The 27,355-nt window shown below is 38.2% G+C and overlaps 1 protein-coding gene across 2 annotated transcripts in view; it reads right to left on the bottom strand.

Moving 5' to 3' along the window:
• usp37 (ubiquitin specific peptidase 37) overlaps positions 1–27,355 on the bottom strand; it is a 130,429-nt gene that overhangs the window by 55,425 nt on the left and 47,649 nt on the right. Inside the window, exons 4-6 of one of the 2 annotated variants that reach the window (XM_051930598.1) lie at positions 12,549–12,649; positions 7,967–8,073; positions 5,682–5,759 (exon numbers count right to left, since the gene is read on the bottom strand). In XM_051930598.1, the coding sequence (XP_051786558.1) occupies positions 5,682–5,759; positions 7,967–8,073; positions 12,549–12,649 (286 nt within the window). The remainder of the gene's footprint in view (positions 1–5,681; positions 5,760–7,966; positions 8,074–12,548; positions 12,650–27,355) is intronic. The other variant, XM_051930599.1, reaches the window with a different exon arrangement.

The raw sequence follows: 27,355 nt of genomic DNA, 5'->3' as shown, positions 1-27,355 counted from the left end.
AAAGAACAAAGAAGTTATAATAAAAACAAAGTAAATATATACTACCCAAAAGATAGTGTAAAAAGGTAAGTATTAAGGTAAGATAAGTCTTACCTTAAATAAGTCTTTAAACTGTTCAACCGACTGCACCAATCTGAGTGCAAGAGAAAGACTGTTCCACAGTCAGGGAGCAACAGATTGAAATGTTTAATCCTCACACGCCTTCAGCCTGGAGTGGGGTACAGAAAAAAGGCCCTGTTGGCTGGATCTCAGGGTTTGACTAGTGGTGTAACGATGCAGGAGATCCACAATGTATTGAGGAGCCTGACCATGTAGGACTCTATAAGTAAGAAGTTTATATTGTATCCTGAATTCTACTGGAAGCCAATGTAAAGAGAATAAGAAAGGAATAATATAAATCCACTTATGGGAGGGTGTTAAAAGCCTGGCAGCTGTGTTTAGAACAGTCTGAAGGTGAGATTTGCTAGACAGTTATAAAGAGAAGAGGTATAAAGAGACAGGAATAAAGGGAAATCAAATTGTGATGAGATAAAAGCATGAATAAGCATTTTGGCCTTAGACATAACAGTCCTTAACTCTTTTAGGGCTAATTTTTTTTTTGTTTCTTTTCTCCCAGGGCTGAATATTTTTCCAAAAACTAACATTTTTTAAAAAAGAACACAAAGCAATTGTTTAACATATCAAATCAACAATATTTACTTTTGACAAATGTTACTGTATTGCATGTTGTATGAGCCTGAATTCTCTATGTGTTGTTTTGATGCCTATTTTTCAATTGTCTGTTGCTGCATTTTCTCACATATATTGTTAGTGTGTACTGTAGAGAGACAAGTCACCCATTTGCCATCGTGCCATGCCACTGCCACCAAGTTTTCTGCCTGCATGAAAACCGTATTGTCACCTCTTTTCATCTTCTGAAACTTTATGAACTTTATGTATGGCATTATAGCCTGGCTCACCCCATGGGATTTGCTTCTGTTTATTACAGAAGTGAATAAAACTTTGCAGCAGCACGTACCTAAGCCACCAGGGGACAAAACACGTTTGGACCAATGCTCCCTGAAGTTATCTCACCAGTTCTGTCCCATCTCTATTTGTAATGCCACAGCGCACTTCATCTCGTCTTTCGTTGTGGGTTTCCACTTTGAATAACGAGAATGCGATGCAAAGGCAGCCCGCGATTCAAAAAAAATCTCTGCCTACCTGTTTGTCTCGTCTGACAGTAGCTGAAAAGCAGCATCAGGAGAGAGCAGCCTGAAGTACAGTAGCTGGTGATCTGTCGTGTCCAAAAACAAGCCATGCCGTCTTGTAAACTCCGGTAGCCATATCGGCTCTCAACGGATCAATGTATGTGTATTTATCCCATGCGAACCTTGCCGTACATGCATCGGCTGCGCGAAGGCACTCAACTGGCAGCAGATCCGCTCGCGCGGCATCGGCTGGTGTCTGATCAGCTGATGCCTGCTTCCAACTCTCTTGCTCGATCTCCTGATCACTGCCAATAAAGTCCGATTCTGAAAAATCAAGAGTCCGACTCCGCGATAATGCGCAAAACAACGTCTGCCAAGTGTTTTCTTTTCTGCACTTGCTTCGCTGCCTTTTCACATGTCGGTGCCATCTTGCCATTGTTTACATTTCGCAACTCACGCACACGCAATGTTTATTTGCCGAGTCAACGAGTCTAGCATTCCTCCAAGCACAGAGGGAATGCCTGTGACGTGACAGTGAGATTTGTCGCCATTAACAGCTGATTGTCGCCCTTTATCCCTGGATGTCGACTTTTGTCGACATTCGCCTTCAACCCCTCCTGTCGACAAAAGTCGACATCCGCCCTAAAAGAGCTACTTTGGATAAGATTCTCAAATGAAAAAAGCAGGAGCAACTAACGGACCTCACATGGACATCAAAATTCAAGGGTTTATTAAAAACAACACCTAAGTTGCGTAGGGAGACCCGATAGAAGATAGAAAGTGGCTAATTTGCTTTGTATAGGTCAGGAGGGGCAAAAACTAGAAGCTAAAAGCCAGACAATTAATCTCCGTCAGACAATCAACAAGAAAAGCAAACTTGTATAGATGTTGGCTCTCAAAAGAACAGTAGAGCTGGATGTCATCGGCATAGAAATGATAAGAAACATCCTTAAAAGAACTGATAATATGAAACAACTGTAGCATATTTAATGAATGAATAAAGTATAGGTCCAAGGACAGAACCCTGAGGAACCACACAAGACAGCAAAGCACTGACTGACGTGAACTCGCCCACATGAACTGAAAAACTCCTATCAGCTAAATAGGATGAAAACCAGGCTAAAGCTGAACCAATGATACCTACAGAATGTGACAACTTCTCTAAAAGGATCTTATTTCTGGTAAACAATATCAGAAGCTGAACCAAGATCAAGCATTACCAGTACAGAGCACTTACTAATGGCTGCAGATGCTGGTAAGTCATTTGAAACTTTCAGTAGGGCTGTCTCTGTGGAATGATTCTTTTAAAGACCCGATTGAAAAGGGTCCAAGATCTTATTTGTCTCAAGAAAGGCAGCCAGTATGACAGGTAAACATTAATTAAGCACTGTTATGCAAATTCAGCTGTTTATAAGACAGACCTCTACGCTTACTTTTTTGATCATTCTATAACAGACTACTGTGATGACTACTGATGAATGCTCCATCTTCAGCATTTGCTGATGAGATAATTAAAGATGCAATGAATGGGTTTCCTTCTGCCTGGTTTCTGACTCAAACTTGTTTAATCAAACTTCATCTTTACTTAAAATGTTGATTTCCTCCACAGTTTCACACAGCATAAGTTATAGTAAGAAAGCAGTACTGCATAATTAGCAATACAGAAAAAAAGCTGTAGTGCAATTTATGATTTAAAATGATTAAAACCTTTAAGTGCATGTATATTTACATTTAAGCACTGTTTAACTGAATTAAAAGAATTGATGTGTGAGAATATATATTTTTTTTAGACAAATGTTGAAAACTACTTGTTTTAAACTAAATTTGTTTCAGATAAGTACATTACAGTGGAAATTAAACATCATGACAGTGTGTAATTACTGAAAGCACTTTATTTTCTTTACTTCCACATGTATTCTGTACATATTTTATTAGTTAAAAATGTATGTATTTTAAGGACATTTTATTTATTTTACTATTTCGAGGTTCACTGAACAATATGCCTACAGAATTTAATTTGTTAACAAAAAGTGAACACCTGTGGACTATAGTTTAATTATAAAAATACCACAATTAACACTTTAATATATAAAAATTGATTCTATTTTTCTGGTAATGCAAGAGCTTAGTGTAAAGGTTTTTCAAAGAGATAAAGAAAAAAAAAATCTGAATTGGTATCAGCCAATCCAGTAACACGATATCAGTGAACAGTTTTTAACATGAGCTTGATTTCTCAGTTTTTAATAAATAATTGCAGTTGTTTAGGTTAATAGCTGTTTCTTACATATATTTTAATTAGGTTTCTTGCCTTAAATAAAAAAATCAATAAGTTTCAATTAATGCAAATTTTTCTCAGATTTTTAGACAGTATGGTATATAAGTGTCTGTGCAAAAAAGTAACACCTAATTTTTATGTGGATTCAGAACTAAAATCCAGGCTTGTAGAACTAAGAATTGTTAATAAACTCTACCTAATTATAAAATGATAAGTAAAATACTACTTCCCAAAACACATACCCAATAATAGTAAGGAAATATGTAATTTTCACTCATCCCTTCTCTCATCTCTCTAATGTAGTTAATTATACTACTGAAGTAAGTATTCCTGAATGAGCTGTGCCTCAAAATCTTCTATCTAGAAAGCAAAATATAAGTGATGAATTGGAGCACCTTACACTGGCAAACTGTAACCAAGCAGTCCATTCATCCATTATCTAACCCGCTATATCCGAACTACAGGGTCACGGGGGTCTGCTGGAGCCCATCCCAGCCAACGCAGGCAGGAAACAAACCCCAGGCAGGGCGCCAGCCCACCGCAGGGCACTCACACACACACACCCAGCACACACTAGGGACAATTTATGATCGCCAATGCACCTAACCTGCATGTCTTTGGACTGTGGGAGGAAACCAGAGCCCCCAGAGGAAACCCACGCAGACACATGAAGAACATGCAAACTCCACGCAGGGAGGTCCCGGGAAGCGAACCCTGGTCTCCTAACTGCGAAGCAGCAGCGCTTCCGCTGCGCCACCATGCCGCCCATAACAAAGCAGTATTGATTAAAATATTAGTTTGATAAACAAACAGTAGTATAAACAATGCACATGTAACAATATAATGAACACTACTACACTAAACATAATATACAGATCTAACATGGCACTAAACATACCGTACTGTAGGTGTGACCAAAATTACATGGCATGAACAGTCAGAACCAAAGTTCTGCCCATACTCTGCAAGCTTTTCAAAGCTCCAAAATTGTATTTCCTTTGAAAATGTTCTACTGGACATTTTCTGTACGTACTTGTAGTGAATTAGGAAACAAATGCCTTATATAAAAAAGATGCCAACCAATTAGTGACCATAGTGACTTAGTGTTCTAACCATTCACTTTTCCTCCTAAAAAGTAGGCCAGTGCACTTCCAGAAAGAAAAGTACTTTAAACTTCCAAAGCACTCGTTTGATAGAACCTAAACAAAAATATACTTCCTGAGCTGTCACCAAAAAAAAGTCAGTATATGGCTGGGAACATTGAGATTCACATTAAATTTAGCAACACAAAGTAAATGCTAGCCTTACTGACAAAAATAGTTAATCACAAACCTTACATTTTTTAAATGTCACATTGTACTTTTTAGGATTCATTTTAATAAGTAGTTACAATTAGCAACATTTTATTTATTTGTTAATTATGAGAGCTACCATAAGGTGAGGTATTTGTTTAGATGTAAATTTGTAGTTGCACAAATTAAAATAAATACATGTGCAATTTTAAAATTAAAATACATTTAAAAGGGATGTACATGGCGGAGAAAGATTAGCCACAACAACTTCTAATAATAATGCCCAATGGACAAAACCAGTGTAACTCTCAACCATCTGTACCATTATGCCCTAAGCTGCTTGAATAAGCTCTGGTCTATCATATTAAGTGAGTTTTATAATGAACAGATGGGGAAACCCATGTGCAACAAGTATAAACAGGTTGATAGGGTCATTACAGTGAAATTATTTGCACATACTAAACATGAAACAAGTCACTCCTATCCAGAATCACAATTAATAGGTATAATTAGTTGGTGGTTTGGGGGTTATGTATCTGTTGTGATTTTTCATCAGTAGCTGTGAGGTTAAAAGTATACATTTACAAAAGAACCTTTAAGAATGTAATCAATGTGGTATTTTTTTTTAACAAGCAACAATCACACAGGTCTTAAAATGGACTGGAGACCTATTTTATGACCTGCAACCGAGTGTCACTGAGATAGGCTCCAGCCCTCAATGATTCTGAATTGAGAATGAATGTATGTATATATGTATAATGATTTTATTCATATTTACGAACAATTTACAGCATAATAATAATAATAATAATGCATTTTACTTATAGGGGCACTTTACATACAGCATAAGTCTTAAGCCTACTTAGAACCTTTTAAAAAAACAACAAAAGACCAATGTGACCAAAAAAAGCAAAGAACTCAGACCTTGAAGAATCATTTTCCTTGGGGTAATCCTCATTCAGTTCACCATCAGGAGGCCGCATGCGTTTTCTTTTTTCAGTCCTGAAGATTGCCAAAATAAATTAACATTTTTTTTTTTTTTTACTATAAATCATTTGTACCTGTCTCTCTATACCCCAAACTTTATTGTTTATGTCCTTAACCATGGCAAAAAATAAACCTCCAATACCGGGAGATGGGGGAATCAAAAGTGTAACTTAAATTACTAACTTTCCAAAGCTCATCAAAATGAAATCGAATGAAAGTGAGACTCAACATCCTTTGCACAATAACAACATTGTTTCTTTTATTTAAATTGCCTTCATAACAACAAATGACTTCTCTTGCAAGAACAGTATGATCTTTTTATATATATTTTTTTTAATTTTCAATGAAATTAGAGTACAATTTGCTTATTCAAAGAAAAAAAAACTTGTAATCAAACGGTGGCTTACTTTAGCTGTCAATGTAATTACCTTCAAAACAGTATGCCACAGCACTGTGAGATTTTCAGGGTGTCATTTCTTATTCACAGATGACTTTCAAGGACAGAATATTCCTATTTTTAGGTTCACATTATCAGCATTAAAACTGGCAAATCTGCTGTCCAAGAAGACAGGAGTAAAGAAGCCAGAAAGGGCATGGCTGTTTAAACACCTTCTATCAAAAATGTCTGAAAACTGATTTAAACTTCACGTAGGGAATAATTTCAGACTTTCCCTGCATATATAAGCTGACACAATCAGAGAGAAAAGAAGAGGCACAATTCATGCCATGTATTTCTTCTTCAGACCAGTTGGGGAATTTTTAGAAGATAACAATTTGGCAAAAATCATAATGATAGGTAAAGCATGCAATATACAGTCACATATCTGGGTGCCACCATGGCTGAAACATATAATGTTAACAATACAGTATTTTATATAAACTGGGGCACTTTTATTAAATGTTTCATAAATGTTACAACTAAATACACTGAATGCAGAAATGTAATGATCAGTGAATGGTTCATCAACATTTAGCAGACACTTTCATATAGTGTGATTAAAAAAATATCAATATAAAGTACATACAAAAAAATTGAGTGTTTGGCAGCTGATAAAGTTCAACGAAACTGTAGATTTAGCAGAGGAGTAGAAAGACTGAACAGACAATATTCTTTATGAAGAGGTAAATGTTTAATAAATGCTTGTTAAATGGATTAAAATACATCTTTCAAGATATAACACATGAACTTTGGCTAAAGTTATGTAATCTGAGAGATGACTAAATAGAGCACAACAAATGAAAATAACACTGACCACCAAAAAAAAAATATATATATATATATACACACACACACACACTGTTTAAGGTTGTCTGTGGATTTGTCGGCTCATGAAGGTAAGGGTAGAAAAAAAAAAGAAATATTAGTAGCTGAGTACAATAGCCATGGGCATCTCTCTTGTGGACATCAGAGAGGTACTAGGACTACTAGCTAAGGTTTTGATGGTATAACAATTTCAGAATACTCAAGTGCTTATGTAAATATTTCCCTGGTCATATTCAAACTTCCCCCTCAGAAAAATAAAGAAATTGTGACTAACTGGATGGCAATGGGTAGAAAGTACCACAAACTGTCCAAACCTATTGGTGTTGGCAATTTAACAGTGTGTATGATTGTCCACTCACCATGCAAGAACGTGCACTAAAATTGCACTAACAGGCTGTCTGAAGGAGGTGACCTCAATTACATCCTAGAAATTTGAAACATTTTACATATTTCTACAGAGTGCAGTTGCCACTGATGGTAGTCATATTCCTATCACTACTTCACATAACCACCTCCACCAGAGCATACCACTGCTTTGGATATAAACCATTTGGATAGTATTTCAGCTTAATAAACAAAAAGTTGAGATTCAAGCATACAGATGCGTGTGTATATCAGATTTAGTATAAGATACTAAAATGGTCAGTTTTATCCCATACAGACATATTTCATGTGTTTATAATATATTTTACATAATATTAATTTAATCTCCAATTTTTGACTTATGTGAAAGCCATCAAGTTAAAGTGTCTCATTTTTCCATTATACAGGAATAGCCCAGAACACAAACTTTCAAAGAATTAGGGTGTGTTGCAAATAAACCCTAGGACAATAAATTATTTTAGTTTTACATCATGCTTTTTGAAAAATAAACAAAACATTTACATATAATGTTCAGTGAATTAATACAATCTAAAAAAGACTGCAGACTGTAGAACAAACCTGAACACCATAATACCTGTTTTCAGATAGGCCTGTCCGGACTGGAGTGCTTGATCCCCGATTAGGGCTTGTCAGATGCTTCCTCAGCGAAGTCTCATCTAAGCTTAATCTCCTAGGAGGAGTCTTAAAATATGAAATAAAAATTATAATAATAAAACAAATAGGAATAATTATTTTATGAAAAAAACTACAAAAAAGCCAAAAAAGAAATGGTGACATTAACATGATAATCCTTATGCAGTCTTAAAATTAACAAAAACTTGCAAAAACTGGGATGGGATTGGGGTTGGGAGAGACAGATGCATTTAAAATCATATTAAGTAACATTAAGCAAGTGAAGTTAACTTTGCTCTTAGAAAGTTAGGATAATTAAAATCAAAGCAATATATAGAGGCATTTAACCTCAGACAAGCTAATCTTTGACAAAATTGCTTATGCTCCATAAGTAATGCCATGCTCAGGAAGGATTCCTTTTTCTTAAAAATTGAGAGACATTACAAGTTCATAGGGTTATCATTGTCACATGTACAGAGAAAGACAGCCAACAAGTTTCATTTTCCAGCACCATGATTAATTAGTATAACAACCTTGTATCAAAACTTCCTAAATGAAGTGCTTCCTTGCATAATTATCTATACTGCCATGAAACAAGTCATTATGTTTGACCATTAGCCACAAGTCACTCAATGCATTAACTAGTTCTTTAATAAACAAGTTATTCACAGAAACCTGGTTTCTAAAATGTCATGAAAACCTTTATTTTGGTTAGAGAAACCAGGTTAATGGTCTCCGAGAAACCTGGTTAAAAGATATAGGTTTCCCTGCGAGTAATCCAATTATTTGGCCATGTAAAGCCTTAACTGAGTTAAGGATTCTGTAGTCTGTGCATGTCCATTGCACACTGTTAGCCTAATTAGTTTTGAACACTCTTCCATTCCAACAGTCACAACTGGCAAATGCTCAGGCAATCACATTATTCCTTCTCCTGGCTGAAATAATCTGTCTACATATTCAAGAAATTGATCAATTTATGCTGAAGAGTTGAACATGTGGTGCTAAGGTCAGCAGCACAATTTCGTAAGCAAAAGGGTAACGCGTAAAAGGTAATGTGCGTTAAGTAGTACAAGTACTTTTTAAAGTAACAAGTAACTCAATGCAATACTTATTTTATTAAAGTAAAAATTCCTGTTATATTATCATCACAGCAGCACCGGGTGTAATGCAGGAAGGACATGTACCGGTGTGCCACTCCTATGCAGAGCACAATCGCATAGCTAAGCTGAAGAGTACCCTACCCAGTAAAATGAGATATTAATGAAGTGCCAATTTAGTTTTAATGGAGTTATTTGCTACAGGTATGTTGAAACAGTGTGATTGGGTGACATAGTGACAAGTGTTCATATTGTGAATCAACAGGGGCTCAGGTCTAGAATGTGAAAAGGGGATGAATGTTATTTACCTCAGACCATATGAAGGATTAAACATTTTATAAAACAAGTGAAAATTATCACAAGCTTCATGCTTGTTTCTCAGTTCACAGTGGCAAATGATGGCATTTAAATTGAAAAGAGAGTTAATGATGTTGGATAGTTTTGCCAAATGACAACTCCAGAAACATAATTGTGCATGTAAATGCATATTTTTAAGAAACCTGATTTCTGGCCTTCTTTCTACTAAAAGAGGCTTGATTAAATGTATGGATTAAGCCTGCATTTATTTGGATAGTAATATTAACCAGATATCACACTACTGCTAATTGCATGCAAACTACTTTGGGTTATTTAAAGTACTCATTAAGGTCTGATAAACTGCATATACCAATTGCTTTAATAAGTATAAGGCATGTTTAACATAGAACTTAAATGCTAGGTTCTAACCAAGTCTGAAAGTGAACTGGGATGGTACCAACATTGAGGTTGCTTGAAATGGTTTGAGAATTATACAAACAACTTGGAACAGCAGAGGTACAAGCAACATAAACTTGAAAGTCACCCTCTGAGTTTAAATATAATACTAATTAATATACAATTTGAGATCTCAACAACTATGGTTGTGGTTATCAGGCCTCCACACCCCTAAACACAGTAAAGAGCATCACTATACTTAAGGTACAAAATCTGCCTCTACTTTACTGAAGACTTCAGAATTGAATGCTCAGTTTTTAGATTATTGTTTGATTCTTAACTTTTATTATTTTGTATTTATGAACAATGAATACATTTACAGTGAGAAATTATTGTTTACACTATCCATACAGCCTGAGTATCCCTTATCCAAAAAGCCTTGGACCAGAAGTATTTTCAGATTTTGGAATATTTGAATATACATAATGAGATGAGTTACTGGTGAAAAGACCCACATTGGCAAATAAGGTCAGGTGTGGAATTTTCTACTTCTGGCATCACGTTGGCATTCAAAAAGTTTCAAAATTTGGAGCTCTCCGGATGTAGGAATTTCAGATTAAGAATACCCAACCTGTATTAACAAATTGGAAGAATTTATACTTTTTTATTTTTAAACAAAACAAAACCTGTTAAAGTAGTGACTATAAAATGTCACATTATAAGCAAGTTTGTGTGTTTGAATGTGGTATTTGATGAACTGGTGTCCTATCCAGTGCCATGTACCATCTTGCATGTTATGCTGCTGGAGCAGGAATCAGCTCCTGCCACTTAGAGCTGAATAAGTGGTTGTCAAAAAAGTAAAGCAGTTTTTGCACAGATGTTGCAAATAAAAACATATTGATGTGTAAGTTATACATGTCAAATATTAAAACATTACAAAAACTGTGACAAGAACAGGCCATTCAGCCCAATATCTCGCTACTGAGACTTGCACACTTTTGCTCCTTTCAGTTCTGTTCATTATTCAAGTCTGCTGACCTCTGTACTGGCCAGTGCCAAAAACAAATGTGTTTTCACCCGCTTAAACCAATACATGTGCCACTTCACAGCTGAAGCACTATGCTTTGCCTGAAAGCAGTGCTTGAAATGAAACCAAATTACTGGCTGTACTCTGTTTAGCCAGCATCATCTTCGTCTTACCAATTCATTACTATGTGTCAGGGGACTCATTATGTAAACAGCAAGAAACTACGGACATTCTAATTCTGCGAGCACCAGAGCAGCGTGGTGCAACAAATATACCTGTGCTCTTCCTATTTAAACTTTTTTTCCCCTCAATTACATCACACTCCTGCTAAACTAACTAATCATGGGACTCTCATAAGCCCCCACAAGTTTGCCACTTTGAGGAAATTTTCACAAATGTTTGGAGCCAATTCATGATATTTATTTACCTTGAGGATGTGTCCAGTCAATCGTTGATGCATAAGATCGTCAATCATCAGCTCAGCCCTATCTTTAATCCCTGCAAGGATTAAACCCTTGCCATCCTGTAGTTTATAACCGACCTCAAACAAGGAGTACCCGAGATGCACTTACATATTCCGAGGTGCAAAAACAGTAGGTGTCCTTTTCACTACAGCAAATGCTCATAGAAACAATCAAAACTCAGTGTCATGCACTTGTATTAATCACAGTCAAATAGCTATGATACACAAAAATGAATAAAGGAAAAAAAAGAAAAATAAGGACAATAAAAATATTTACATCTGTGCCTTTATTAGGCTATGCAGTGCAGTAAAAATAAAAGGTTTTCCTCTTCCAAAGAATATTAAAAGCAGTCCAGGAAATTCTTTCCAAAAAAAAAAAAAAAAAAAAAAAGGTTTCTCTCCCACCCACTTCCTAGTGGCTTTCTTAACTACTCTCAAGCCTCTTCTTTCCATGCTGGCAACCCTTTAAGAAATTCAGTAATTCACTGCAGCTGCAAAAACACTGTCATGGTATAAATTTTTAAATTTACTGTGTAAAAATGTACGAAGTTTCCTAAAAATTTCAGCTTCAATGATCAATGACACTTGAATACACAAATCTACTCAAAATGTACACCATATACATAGTGAGTATAGTGATATATATAATATATGAGTGTATCATTGTAATCAGATGCCTGGAAAAAAAAACTACAAAATACGCAAATTACAAGTTCTTCAGCGAGAACTTCAAAATATATAATAAATTGGAGCTTAAAATGAGCCAAGCATTCTGCATGAAGTGACTGTAATATGTTCAAGGAGCCACTTCTTTGAATTTAAGTTTTAAACGACAGTTTCAATTAATAAAACAAATGTCTCAAGTAGCCCACATTTTTAATGATCCTTCCAATCTTAAATATACAAAACTTGGCATTAAGTGCAACCTATAGTTTGAGTCAGGTAGCACATTTGTTTAATAAACATAAAGGAAGACCATAGTAGTTTAAATATAGGATAGCCCCAATCTACTACATACATCCCAGATAAATAATCACATGAACAAATTAAAAGAAGAAAACACTTTCCTTCTATTAATCATTTTATAAATCTTATGTTCTAAAACCATGACAATCATCAGTAAATTAAATGAATTTAACAAATACAGCACAACAGTAATAAAACTTGTGTATGTGCTAATTCCATATTTTGATATATTCAATAGTGAAATAAAGTGAAAAAAACAAATGAAAACATCATATTTCAAATTTTATACAATTCATACCTGTCGTTCAATACTTTGTATCTGTTGACTAGATTCATTCTGTATAGCTCGGTTTCCAAGCACACCTCCGAAGCTTACAGACCCCTGGGATTGTTTCAATGCTAAATTAAAATAAGATTTAAAAGTAGTAAGCACAAAGAAGTATATTTTAAATCATATTTGATCATTTTATATAGGCTTTATTTATTGAATGTCGAAAAAGCATGTACATTTGTTTTTTTTAACTCAACATTTTCTTCCTTTTGGTGGGTTTAAATATACAAGCTAACATGATCTAAAACCCTGAACATAGAACAAATTGAATTAACTGCTGATTTTATTTAGTCCAACATTTAAGCTCTTCTGAACGCTTAAGGTTACTCATTATTAAGGAAGCCTAACTGAAGCAAAAACACTACAGTGTAAGACTAAAAACAGGAAAATCTGTATCATAATTTTGAAATTATCTGCATGTTTGTAACAGCCTGAAAATTGAGAAATGAAGTTTTCAGATCCCACCACAAAGTTTTGTATTACTCAAGTCAGATCTATGTATCTTTATGGGATTTTTCAGCTTGCCAACTACTTTACTCTTATTATACATTTTTTGAATAAACTTTTCATTTTTATTATATAAATTATATTGTCATTAAAAAGGACAGATCGATATTCAATTAGAAATAGCAGTCAATCCATTTCAAGATGCAGGTTGCCCTAAGCATGAAAGTTATGTGAATTTTCCGATCCACTGGTGGATCAATAAACTATAACAATGCTTCTCCAGGCTACCAAGATAAACACACTTGGTCATTCTTCATATAGAAGTGAACTTTAATTGACAAACCTATAAATCTTTTTTTCTGGTGATCAAGATTTTTTAGTGAAATAACCATAACTATCATGACAGAAAAGTACATGATATTATGACAATAAATCACCAACCCTATGGTGCCCAAATCCTCCCATGAGATCCCAGAGACACCTTGCCATTTATGAACAGGAATAGCACTGGAGTGAAAAACACAGCGATGTTGGGTTGAGGGGACCAAAATCAACATGGACAAGCTGCACAGAGGACTATCAATTTCAATTAAAAGTGCTGGACACATCATTAATCCATACCACAGATAATTCCAACAAGATTTACAAAAAAAAAAGCCTTTCTGAAACGCAATTGTGTTGAGAGAATAACCGTTAGTGCAAAGAAAAAAGTGAAGTGAGAAAGAGATTTTTTTTAAGACAGAACAGATGAGAAAAAACTTTACACTAGAAAACTACAACTGTGGGGCAGTCCCAGAACATGTGCAGGAAGGTACATAGGGACTTAGAGGAACAAAGAGGATAGGTGCATTTCTCCTACACCCTGCCCAGTCTGCACAGTTGAAAATGAAAACAGGAAAATAAGGACCCATCATGTACTTTGTTTGGTTTTCTTATCTACTCATTCAGCAAATAAATAATAAATATAAATATGCACAGCCAGAAGGATAAACATGCAACTGAACCCCTGACATCCAGCAACTAATCAGATAACAAGATAGTGGCAGGGCTGTTATCCCACAAATTATATTAAAAATATAACATACAATAAGAAAAAGAAAGAAAAAACACAATGTGAACATATACACAAACCATCTGCACACTTCAAACCATCTACATACAAAAAAAACAAGTTAAAGTAACTTATTAAGCCAGTGTATAGTTTCTATGAGTGCTTCTGCCTTCAAGCACAGTGGATCATGGGAATAAAAAAGGTGGAAAGCACCCACACTATTTTTAGTTAAACTATTAAAAAGATTCTGATAATGTTCCAGGCTCACAAGAGAAGTTACAGTAAGTAGATTTTCATCAATATCTTGCTTGGCCTGATTCGAGTCATCAAAGGTGAAGCTCCTTGAAGCGCAAGACAAATGAAAGACAAGGTGAATAAAGTAGTAATGGTTGTGGCCCAGCTGTGTGACCACTCCAAACAGCAGGCTACATTGCCTTCCTTGAGGCTGCTAATGAGTTTGAATAGTCGGCAAATGGGTATTACACGGTAACCTTCATTTTAAAGGTTTAAAATTCCTTGCTTGTTGATGGACCATTTGCCAATCATTATAATTCAAGAGCTGTAATAACAGCAGCCTTAGGTGAGACGTATGCTGGCACAAGTCAATTATTTGAGTTGGGCCAGATAAAGGAGGAAAGGCTGCAAAAACTCAACTGCCTTGCCACTTTACAAATTCTGCTTTATTCAAATGACACACATGGGGAGGCACCTGTTTCGTTCCTCCAGTTCACCGAGTTTTGCAGTTAGGGCTCATTTATACTTCACGCTCAGAACGCATATACGTCCGCATCATGGCCGCCATGCGTTCTGAGCGTTCATTTGATGCGTCCTCTGAGCAGGTCCTCAGACATTAACGCGACGTGTGCACGAGTTACAGTACCAGCAAAAAGTCGGGGGGCGCAGTGTGCTAAAAGTTGGAATGTGTCGTCAGAGTCTCTGTTTACTATCTACATGTGACAGAAAGCCGCTTTGCAGATCCTACGAGATCGGTGTGCACGCTTCAATGTTTGATAAATGGTTCGATGTGGTGAAGCAAAATGCCGACATACAGATGCATTCAAGCGTCGCATATTCCCAATCGTAATGACACGATACGTTTTAAAATTCTCACATACCGTCTTCTGTGCCATCTTTTTTTCAAGGGCTTCCTCTGCTCCTGACAGCAGCGAATTGCCAGCAATAGATTGCCACACTGAGCACATTAAATGTATGATATTCCAACTCTCTGCACATTTAGAATCCTTAGATTTATACTTGATATCACTTTCATGATGAAAAGCATTAAAGTATGTATATTACATTTTACAGATAAATCAGTAATTTCATTTAAATAATGAATACTGTTAATAATTACACACATGGGGTGACACAGTGGTGGAGCATTACCGCTGCTGTCTTGCAGGGAGTCATGTCGCTGATATTCCCTGCCTGGAGTTTACACGTTTTCCTGCTGGGTTTCCTCAGTGTGCTCCAGTTTCCTTCCAAAGATATGCAGATTTGGGGATTTGGTGCCGCTAAAATGACGCTAGTGTATGTGTGTGCTTGTATTCACCTAGCTATGAGCCGAGGCATCATCCAGGGATTGTTTCTCACTCATGCCCAATGCTTGCTGGAATGGACACATCCCTGGATTTAATCAATAAACATCCTTTTCAGAGATATTGCGGTAAGGTGTCATCGGACTTTAATGGGTGTTCTAGGCAATTCACAACACAGAGAAGCCGAACATGTTCTCACCGTGATAATATCTCGCACTGCCACCTGGCGGATTCCTCCAGATTTACGTAAAGTACGCACGCAAGTATAAACACTTCAACACTTGCGTAGCAGGAGCGTCCGCTGCAGCATGCGTCGCGTGAAGTATATCTCCGGCCGAAGACACACAACCTGAACCTCCAATGATCAGATCTGTTTAACTCTGATGGTCCAGGATATTTATAAATTTGCAGACTTCTTGTGAAAGTTTTACCTGCTCAGCTTTCAATGCTGCCTATTCCCTCTGAAGACTGCCAACCACTGCTTTAAATCTTTGTTGAAGAAAGGCCACATTGCAGTGAGCTGTTCATATACAAATTACTTTATAGTTTCACATAAGTCCGCTATCATTGTTGCATTGACTTATGTAGATTATGCAGACTTTGCATGGAATACTTTCTTTACTGACTAACAGGTTCACGCTGTGATTTTGCAGGATCCAATTAACATGTTCAGAGTGTGGGGAAGCTACAGATTACTTTGTAATAACAGTAATGTAGTATGAGACGCTCTGGTAGAAGACAATGGGTGCGTGGGGGGTACAGATGGCATAGAGAAGCAACTACATCAGTACTCCATACTGTATCTTATTTATACACTAAAAACAGTACACACAGGATTGTACAGTTACTGAAAAAATGTTTCAGCTAAATATTCAGAAATATTAAAAATTATAATACCATTTTAGTCTGCAATGCTATGAAAATAACCTGACCCCTTGCTAATACCCTCTGTTTCTGCACATTTTACACACTGAATGACCTCACACCTTTAGACAGGGTAGGTTTCAGGGTATAGGAGGCTAAATTCTACAAAGGCAAAAAAAAAAAAAAAAAACCAACAAGCACAATAGTACTAAAAATAGTACAAGGAAAATAAAATGTTTAACCTAATTAAATTGTGGGTGCAGCAACTCACTGTATTAGTGGATGTTCCCAACCCCCATTATTCAACTTAATAAATGTTGGTAAATAAACACTTATTCTAAATGTAATCCCTGCAACATACTCCAAAAAAGTCAAGAGTGTGTTTAACATTCAATAATCATTTGAGAACTTTAGATACAAATTGTTGGAAGTGGGATTCCCCCAAATCTATCTTGAGCTTTAGCCCAAAGAAATCACTGGCATTTTAGGATGTATAACCTCTGCTTTGCATAATATATTTTTAACTTCCTCTTGTAGATGCTACAACAGACCATGTTTACCGACAACAATTACTCCTGAACCTTATGCATTTACATTCATTACAGGCAAATGTCCTTTTTTTTGTGGTGCTTTGAGGTCTTGAAAATCATGGGTATTCAGTAGTGGTTTGTGACCTTGACATTTATGCACACTGATTTTTCCCAGATTCTATGACTCTTTTAATCATGTTATGAACTGCAGACAGTGAGATCTCTAAATTCATTGAAATCATACATTGAGAAATGTAGTTTCTAAACTGTTCAACTGTTTGTGCATGCAGTTTATTACAAAGAGACGCACCTCGATCCATCCTTGCTTGTAAATGAGTCTTTCAGGGATGCTCCTTTTATACCCAATAATGACAGCATAACATGTTACTTAAAACATTATTTACCTGTTGCAGGTTGCAAATAGGGTTTCATTTATTTAATTTTTTTAATACATTCCACAGGTAAATAAGTTTCTTTTCCCACTTTTGTGGAACACATTCAACATCAAAATTGGAATTAGCTTATATTTATAGATTTATTTAAATTTTACATGGTATATATCTTGTCTTTGAATTATTTTCAGTATTAGTAAAAGAGCATTTACAAATCATGGATTTCGATTTTAATTTGTAATGTATATACTGTCCCAACTTTTTTGGAAATGGGTGGTATCCATATTGCTAACCGAGAATGGTAAACCGGAAGGCACGGACCCAGGTATACGGCGATGGACGCAGGAGACAAAGTGCGCAGGCGCCTACAGCACACAGAAAAGAGGATTCTGCACTGCACCCCAGAGTCAAACGGAAGACACTATGGGGTCCACAAATGTCCACAAAGATAGTACGGAAGGCGTGAGAAAGTACGAAAGGCGCATGCGCCTACAACGCACTTCTGAACTAAATGTCCACACTACACAACATGGTCCGGATAATAAGAATAAACAAACTCTCCGTATTAAACGTTCGGCATCCTCACACATCCAAACCATATAGCATATATGAATCACATTACAGTGATGCATTATTAATAGTACAACTACAGAAAACGCTCCGCATTAACAGTAAGTGCAATTATTCATATTACTAACGGTAGACAACGGATAACTAATGGAGTCACAGTCACGGCTCCAAAACGATCCAGCTCAACTAACGGAGCTACAAAAACGAACCCGCATAGATAAAATCATTAAACTTGGGTGCCTACAACGCGCGTCTGAAACCTTCGAAGCAAAACTGTCTCGGCTCCAAAACCAAACAGCTCGACTAACGGAGCTACAAACACGAGCCCGCATGGACAAATACAATGAACATAGACGCCTACAACGCGCATCTGAAACTGCAGAAGCAAAGCAGGCACGGGTTCAAAACGAAACACCACAACTGACGGAGATACACACACGAGCCCGCCTGGATAAAAACAATGAACGCAGGCGCCTACAACGCGCTTCTCAAACAACGCAACCAAAGAAGTCATGGCTCCAAAACGAAACATCTCAACTGACAGACATACACAAACGAGCCTGCCTGAATACAATTAATGAACGCAGGCGCCTACAACGTGACTCTCAAACAGAAGAGGCAATACATAAACGGCAAAGAAAGGAACAACAAACAGCCGCTAAACAAATCCGCCAATTAGCTGACAACGCATTCTGTAATGAGTCCACTATTAATGAACATTCATTAGGATTAATGAATATCATTTGCTGTCATTGTCATTCACTTAACTTCCCTGAAGAAACAACTGGCACTACAACTAATGAGTTTGCACGTTGTTGTCAAAAGGATCAGGTTAGACTGCCTCCTTTAGATAACTTTCCTGAATATCTACGGAAGCTTCTAACTAACAATGTACCCGAAAGTAAAAACTTTATGGACTGCATTGGATCCTACAATAGTTCATTTCCTTTTGCATCTACCGGGGTAAATATCAGGCCACCAGCTGGCAATGGCAGACCCTTCCTGAAAACAAGCAATACACAGAGCTGATAATGAGAAACGTCGCTGAAGTCATAAACAGTCACCCATTAGCTAAGTCTACAAAAGTACTTACAGGATCACATTCTAACAATACTGTTTTGATTCCTACAGTTGACGTTCCAAGTTCTTACCTGGAATTACCTTTTACACTTAAACGACGCCAATTTCCCATTAAACCTGCATTTGCCATGACGATCAACAAATCCTAAGGACAAACCATGGACAGAGTTGGCATATACCTCTCTGAGCCTGTACTTGGACATGGACAACTTTATGTGGCCTTCTCAAGAGTTCGGCGTTCATCTGACATTAAAGTTAAAAGTTGTGGATACTCCATACCAAGGAAAACTCATTCAAGGACAACACACCATCTTTACTACAAATGTTGTGCATAAAGAAATATTCCAATATATCTATCTAATGTACCATGCTATGGGTTCTTTACTTCCTTTGTTCGTCATCTACACCTTTACACTCCAATATATCTCATACATACATCAATGTATTTCGGGTTACCCAACACCAGGGGTTGGCGAGCGAAGCGAGCAGGGGGCGAAGCCCCCTAGTACTTAATAATCCATAACAAAGTGAAAACATGCTTTCAGAATGTTTTGCAAATTTATTAAAAAATCAAAACCTGAAATCTCATTTATAGAAGACGCATTTAAAACGTTTGCCTTGAAACTCCAGTTTGTGGTCAGATGTATCCCATTTGCTTTAATTATCTTAGAGACGTGTATAGAATCTGACTGGAATGCACCTGTTGCAAACTGAATAGATTGGACATATTTTAGAAAGACACACACCCGATTATATGATTTACCACAATTCACGCAGCACGTCAGGACAAAAACCAAGTTGTGAAGTTCTAGGAACTCTGTACAACACCATGATCAAGCTGTAGTAAGGCACCGATCAGAGTAAAGAAATTAAACCATTTCTAAAGGGTTGAGGGCTCTCAGTAGCACAGAGGTCTCAATAATTTTGAAATGGAAGAAATTTGGAACCAACAGGACTTTTCTGTCCAGCCAAAATGACTAACCAGGCAAGAAAGGCTTTGGATAATGAGGTTGCCAAGAACCTAATGCTCACTCTAACAGAGCTTCATTTCATGGATGTTCACCTAGCTGGTGTTCTGCTTACTTTTTAAAATGTTTGAAACTTTGTTTATTCATTCGTATAGATATGTGATGGCCAAAAATAAATTTAAAAATTTACCACTCTGCTGTTTCCTGGTAGCTCATTTCAACAATAGTGGTCCTTACTATTCTTGGCATTTGGAAGCTTTTGCAAGATGCCACCACAGTTCTTAGCATTTGTAAGCCTTTGCAAGATGTCAAACACCTCATGATATAATAAAGAAATTTAAATGATTAGTATGACTGTTTCTCAGGGTAAAGTGGGGAGTTCTTTACACTTATATGTTCTGGAATCAATCATGCTCTTTACTCTATAGCAGGAATGCAACAATACCATTTTTCTCAGACTAAGTACAACTACTGAGACTTATTTTTTAGTATATGTCGATACCATTGTAGTGAGGCTGGAAGATAGTGTTACTTTATGTCCATCAACTGTCAACTTCACTAATTTGGAATAAAATAATTCAAAATTGAACAAATAACTCAAAGTAGGGTACATTACAAAGATTAGTTTATAATATTATTTTTGAAATTGCTCAAATTTCAGAAAAAAAATTAAAAATCACATACAATTAATGTATGTAAACCAAACCAACATTATTTCAAGTCTTTTAACATGAGATGCAATGGTACAACACAGGAATTTGGCTAAACACAACAAGAAAATTTATCTTGCTGGTATCCCATTTTTTAAGATAGATGCTCAGTGGCATTAAGTTATACAGGTCAAAAATCACTGGCTAACACCTGCCACTGGACAGGTGTACGATTCTTTTGGAAAAATTAAGTGGAAGATTCCTTTTGATGAACAGGAGTATCTCTGCATGTTCAGGTGTAAGCTTGTTTCTGGTATCATTAACAATATGTGACAGTGTACAAAATAATCTCTCACTCCCTACACTACTGCATGGGGCTGAAAGGTATTTTATTGACATCTGAGACAAAGTGAGGAACAACACTTTGTTAACTGACAAGTACTTAAGTGCTCTGTCTGAACAAGAAACTGTGGTCTCTCCCAGGTATGTTTCAGGTTGTATGGCAGCAGCTACTGGAACATAGTGCATTGATGCCTCTGCATGTTCATCAATGATCGCATTAAACATACGCTTTATACTACTACTACTACTACTACTACTACTACTACTACTACTACTACTACTACTACTACTACTACTACTACTACTACTACTACTACTACCCTGATCCTTCTAGGGATTTTTTGGAAGGCGGTTCTGCATCATCCTATCCAATTGCCTCTAGGCCCCACAATTCCGGCTTGGCTAATAGATATTTGAAAAGAACTGATCCTTCTGTTTTTGCAGCCTGAAGGGGGCACACAAGATCCCCAAACTCGATACAGCCAGACACACTCACAAGTTCAGCAACACACACAGGCTTTTAATTTTGCTCTGAGAAATGCTTCCCAAGCATTTCCTACCACCAAAGCACAGTACAATAAGCATTCAAAGCACACAGCCCTTGCCTTCTCTACTCTTTCTATCTGCCTCCACTACTCCCAGCAAGCATTGTCTTCCTCCTCCCAACTCAGGCTCCAGGAATGAAGGCAGCAAGCTTGTTTAATGCTGCACCCGGGAGTACTTCCTATGTTCTGAAAGCATGGTCTGAAAGCACTTCTTGGTGAGGTGGAAGCCTGACTAAGTAAGGTTCCCCAAAACTGCAGCACATCCTTGCAGCACCCTTGCAATTCAACAGGGCTGTGTCAACAAACTCAAAGTCCCAGTGTGCCCTAAGTGAAGCCGGGGTGTTGTAACAACCTAGGGGGGTGTCATCTAGCGATCCAAGGGAGACAATCTCTGTGCACGCTCTCTCCCTCAGTCCTTCCATCACCAAAGCCAGGTAAAGGTACCAGCCCAACCACTACAGTCTACAAGAGGAAACATTTTATTATATGCATGCCAGTTTTACATCAAATCAATACACAATTATTTATACTTAAAAGATATTTTGTGTAAGTAATTGAAGAGATGGTTCCAAAATGCTACATATTTATTTTAAGAAATTTTGGAAAGTAAGGATTTTTTTAATTAGCCACCCTAGGGAAGTAATTAACAATAAATTCTTCAAATTTATGTACACAGTCATATTTATGACACAAATTTGTGAAAATCAATTGCTAACACATGCCATTTCAAAAGACTATCTATCTATATATCTATCTGAGTTAGAATAACATATTCCATTAAACAACGTTTAATACTGTGCAAATGGAACATTAAAATAATGAATTGGCATAGAAATGTTACCTTTCTTAGACAAAAGCCAAAAATAAACATTTCTCCAGTAAAACAAATCAATTTGAAAGCAGAGTTGTCAATATTGATGCAGACACACAAACCAATAAAACCAACATGCAAATTTTATATTCGGTGTGTGTTTGCAGTGTTATACAGTAAACAGCAAAACTTCACAGAGTATAATACCTTACATTATGAAGCAATGACTAAGAACAGCACAGATTCAATTCCGTCATGTTTCGTCAGAAAATAGATGCATCAGATACTGCGTTTTGCCAAAAAAAAAAAAAAACACTCTTCATGTCTATAAAAAAACATTTACTTGTAATATGAACCACCAAGTACATATATTATGTGACCTTTGAGTGTTTCGTTACATTGATTAAAACACAAAGTGACAACCAGGCATTTCTCATGTCTGAAACAAACTAATTACATAAAGCTTAGAAAGTAAACAAATGTTTCCAAATAAATAAAATACGTGAAAAATAGGTGGTGTAATTTAGATAGTACATTTTGTTTTTTGTTTTTTTTTTATTTAAAAGTAAGCCATCTCAGCATTTACCTTTTAGTTTCCCCATTAAACAGTGTCCACAAACAGTGTTTAACATCCGCATACACTACTTTTAACTGAAGTGCATCTCATAGCCTATTAAATGCAGATATCTTGAATCGAGTAGAATAGAGATGCTGATTGCCCTCTATGCGAGAGTATGCTAAGGCAGAATGCTTAAAATGGCCAACTATTTTATCCCCAACTGTCAAAACATCTGCAACACTTCACTGTGCAAAGAGTGTATGAGCAAATCAGGAAAAGCTTGGGACTGCAGCATCATCAATGCCTTTAATCATATGTTTTTGTGATTGTCATGGACCACAACATGCACACAACTTTTTGGGAATGGCCCAAATGCCAAACATTTACTGAAATGCATAACCAATTGCGTGGTCTGTAATGGGAACCTCCAACTGCTTTGAATACAGCATAACCCACTGGAGAGCGCCGTGCAGTTAAGCTGAGGATAGAAAATGGACAAACACTGCTGCTCCAAATGTCAGTGACGAAGCGGACAGCTAACAGCCATGCTTTTTAACAAACTTGTGCATTCTTGGTAAGACGATCTCTGCGATGTGAGCATGAGTTAGAATGTTGTACTTGGGTTCTAACACATTCAGAAGGTGCCGAAATGCCACATTATGAACCACCGACAGTGGTTGAGACCAAGCACATACTGAGCGAGCACTTCTGTTTTTGTCACTGCCCATGGGTTATCGTTTCACTTTTTTTTTTTTTTTTTTTTTTACTCTGCTGTGCTCATTGTTATGGTGGTGGTCATTGTTAATTATAAAATAACTTCCACATCACAGACATTTTGTGTTCTCTTTTTTGTCTCCTTAAGGTTCACACAATCACGCATACTTGTTAATAGTATCTGTTACAGGCATCAGAGCATTTTTATGAGTACGAGTACAGGTACAGGAGAACTTTATCAGACCAAAACCCGTTATCAGTATTGGCTTTGTTGCATCCCTACTTTATAGCCGTTTAAAAACTGATACCGATTTTCACTAACTATGGGATTTTCTTTTTTTAGTAGCACAAAAACACATTCTGTAGAGACCTTGTTACAATAAAATAAAAAATAAAAAAATTCTGAAAACAGTTACTTCTTCATGGGTTCTCGCACCTCCAAATTTGAGAAAATTCTAATTTTTGCGGTCCTGTATCGCTGAAGGGGCAAGATGCAAAAATCTTATTTTTTGTGTGTGTAACACTACGTATGTGATAGTAGTCCACCCAAAAAAAAGTGGTTATTGTGTTCAGCCTACATTTTGAGATATAGGGCATGATAGTTCAGAGAAAACATAAATTTTTCGTAAATATAAACAGGTATAATCCCATCCATCCATCCATCCATTCTCTTCCGCTTATCCGAGGTCGGGTCGCGGGGGCAGCAGCTTGAGCAGAGATGCCCAGACTTCCCTCTCCCCGGCCACTTCTTCTAGCTCTTCCGGGAGAATCCCGAGGCGTTCCCAGGCCAGCCGGGAGACATAGTCCCTCCAGCGTGTCCTGGGTCTTCCCCCGGGGCCTCCTCCCGGTTGGACGTGCCCGGAACACCTCCCCAGGGAGGCGTCCAGGAGGCATCCTGATCAGATGCCCGAGCCACCTCATCTGACTCCTCTCGATGTGGAGGAGCAGCGGCTCTACTCTGAGCCCCTCCCGGAAGACTGAGCTTCTCACCCTATCTTTAAGGGAGAGCCCAGACACCCTGCGGAGGAAACTCATTTCAGCTGCTTGTATTCGCGATCTCGTTCTTTCGGTCACTACCCATAGCTCATGACCATAGGTGAGGGTAGGAACATAGATTGACCGGTAAATTGAGAGCTTTGCCTTATGGCTCAGCTCCATTTTCACCACGACAGACCGATGCAGGGCCCGCATCACTGCGGACGCTGCACCGATCCGCCTGTCGATCTCACGCTCCATTCTTCCCTCACTCGTGAACAAGACCCCGAGATACTTGAACTCCTCCACTTGAGGCAGGATCTCGCTCCCAACCCTGAGAGGGCACTCCACCCTTCTCCGGCTGAGGACCATGGTCTCGGATTTGGAGGTGCTGATTCCCATCCCAGCCGCTTCACACTCAGCTGCGAACCGATCCAGAGAGAGCTGAAGATCACGGCCTGATGAAGCAAACAGGACAACATCATCTGCAAAAAGCAGTGACCCAATCCTGAGTCCACCAAGCCAGACCCCCTCAACACCCTGGCTGCGCCTAGAAATTCTATCCATAAAAGTTATGAACAGAATCGGTGACAAAGGGCAGCCCTGGCGGAGTCCAACTCTCACTGGAAACGGGTTCGACTTACTGCCGGCAATGCGGACCAAGCTCTGACACCGGTTGTACAGGGACCGAACAGCCCTTATCAGGGGGTCTGGTACTCCATACTCCCGGAGCACCCCCCACAGGATCCCCCGAGGAACACGGTCGAACGCCTTTTCCAAGTCCACAAAACACATGTAGACTGGTTGGGCGAACTCCCATGCACCCTCCAGGACTCTGCTAAGGGTGTAGAGCTGGTCCACTGTTCCGCGACCAGGACGAAAACCACACTGTTCCTCCTGAATCCGAGGTTCGACTATCCGACGGACCCTCCTCTCCAGAACCCCGGAATAGACTTTTCCAGGGAGGCTGAGGAGTGTGATCCCTCTGTAGTTGGAACACACCCTCCGGTCCCCCTTCTTAAAGAGGGGGACCACCACCCCGGTCTGCCAATCCAGAGGCACTGTCCCTGATGTCCATGCGATGTTGTAGAGACGTGTCAACCAAGACAGCCCTACAACATCCAGAGCCTTGAGGAACTCCGGGCGTATCTCATCCACCCCCGGGGCCCTGCCACCAAGGAGTTTTTTGATCACCTCGGTGACCTCAGTCCCAGAGATGGGGAAGCCCACCTCTGAGTCCCCAGGCTCTGCTTCCTCATTGGAAGGCATGTTATTGGGATTGAGGAGGTCTTCGAAGTACTCCCCCCACCGACTCACAACGTCCCAAGTCGAGGTCAGCAGCGCACCATCACCACCATATACAGTGTTGACACTGCACTGCTTCCCCCTCCTGAGACGCCGGACGGTGGACCAGAATCTCCTCGAAGCCGTCCGAAAGTCGTTCTCCATGGCCTCCCCAAACTCCTCCCATGCCCGAGTTTTTGCCTCAGCAACCACCGAAGCTGCATTCCGCTTGGCCTGCCGGTACCTATCAGCTGCCTCCAGAGTCCCACAGGACAAAAGGGACCGGTAGGACTCCTTCTTCAGCTTGACGGCATCCCTCACCGCCGGTGTCCACCAACGGGTTCGGGGATTGCCGCCACGACAGGCACCGACCACCTTACGGCCACAGCTCCGGTCAGCCGCCTCAACAATAGAAATTAAATTCATGAGACCATAAAAATATTTCGTTATAACGGAAATTTCTTTATAACAAATATGGGAAAAATAGGTATTCAGCGATCTGCCATCTTTTTCAGCTGCAGCACAAGGACAGCTCCTTAGCTGCTCTGCTGTGCCTGGTAAACAGTAAACCAAGAGCAAAACAGTTGGTTGTCCTCTGTAGGATCAGGCTTACCACGTAACATGCTTTTCACACAATGTTTACAACATTCAACACCAGGTTCTCACCTGCTCTTCCTCGCACTCACCTGGTCTGTCACAGCAGTGATTCCAAGCTGCTGGTGTTCTTGTAATCTGAAGATGGGAGCTAAAACAGGACGACTGCCCATGTGTCATGGCTCCTATCAAGTGTGCTTGAGTACTGAAGTAACAGCTCCTATTTTGAATGAAGTCTTGCGACTGTACCTGCCTTCTCTATACAGTAATAAAGTGCTTATATTTTCCTTGGAAACCTGGACTCACGTTACTGTCTTTCATGCAAGTCTGTGACCCAAGTTTGACGATACCTGTATAAAAAAACAGCACTTCTTAAACTGCAAAAATTTTATTTGAAAATGAGACGTTAGAGGAAACTTTTTTTTTTTTTAAAATGGAAATACAGGTATGAATACTAAATGAAAATCTGACACTAGATATAACTTTTTTTCCAGCATAAACTGACGCCATTTCTCACTTTTTTGTTTATCACAAAGAAAACTTTGAGAAGCGCTATGAAACTTGAACAGTACAGTACACACAACACAACTATCAGAATTCAGCTATACCTATATCATGCCATGCCTACACCGGAGACAGAAAACTTTACAACAGACTGTTACTTTCTTATGGCCTAACAAGAAAGATGCAGCCTGTTGCAAGGTTCCCATGACTCAGCAAAACTATAGGCATGGCATTAAGTATTTCTCGCATCGCAATATTATCCTCGGTGGTCATTTTTGGTCAAAGTAATGTTCGTTATACTGAAATTTTCATTTCATTAAAATGAAATCCGTTAAACACTGTTGTATGAATGTTTG

The sequence above is a fragment of the Erpetoichthys calabaricus genome, chromosome 8 (genome assembly GCF_900747795.2).
Source record: "Erpetoichthys calabaricus chromosome 8, fErpCal1.3, whole genome shotgun sequence".
Lineage (NCBI taxonomy): Eukaryota > Metazoa > Chordata > Cladistia > Polypteriformes > Polypteridae > Erpetoichthys > Erpetoichthys calabaricus.
The sequence above is the reverse complement of the archived record's forward strand: the minus strand, read 5'-3'. Positions and strand labels throughout refer to the sequence as shown.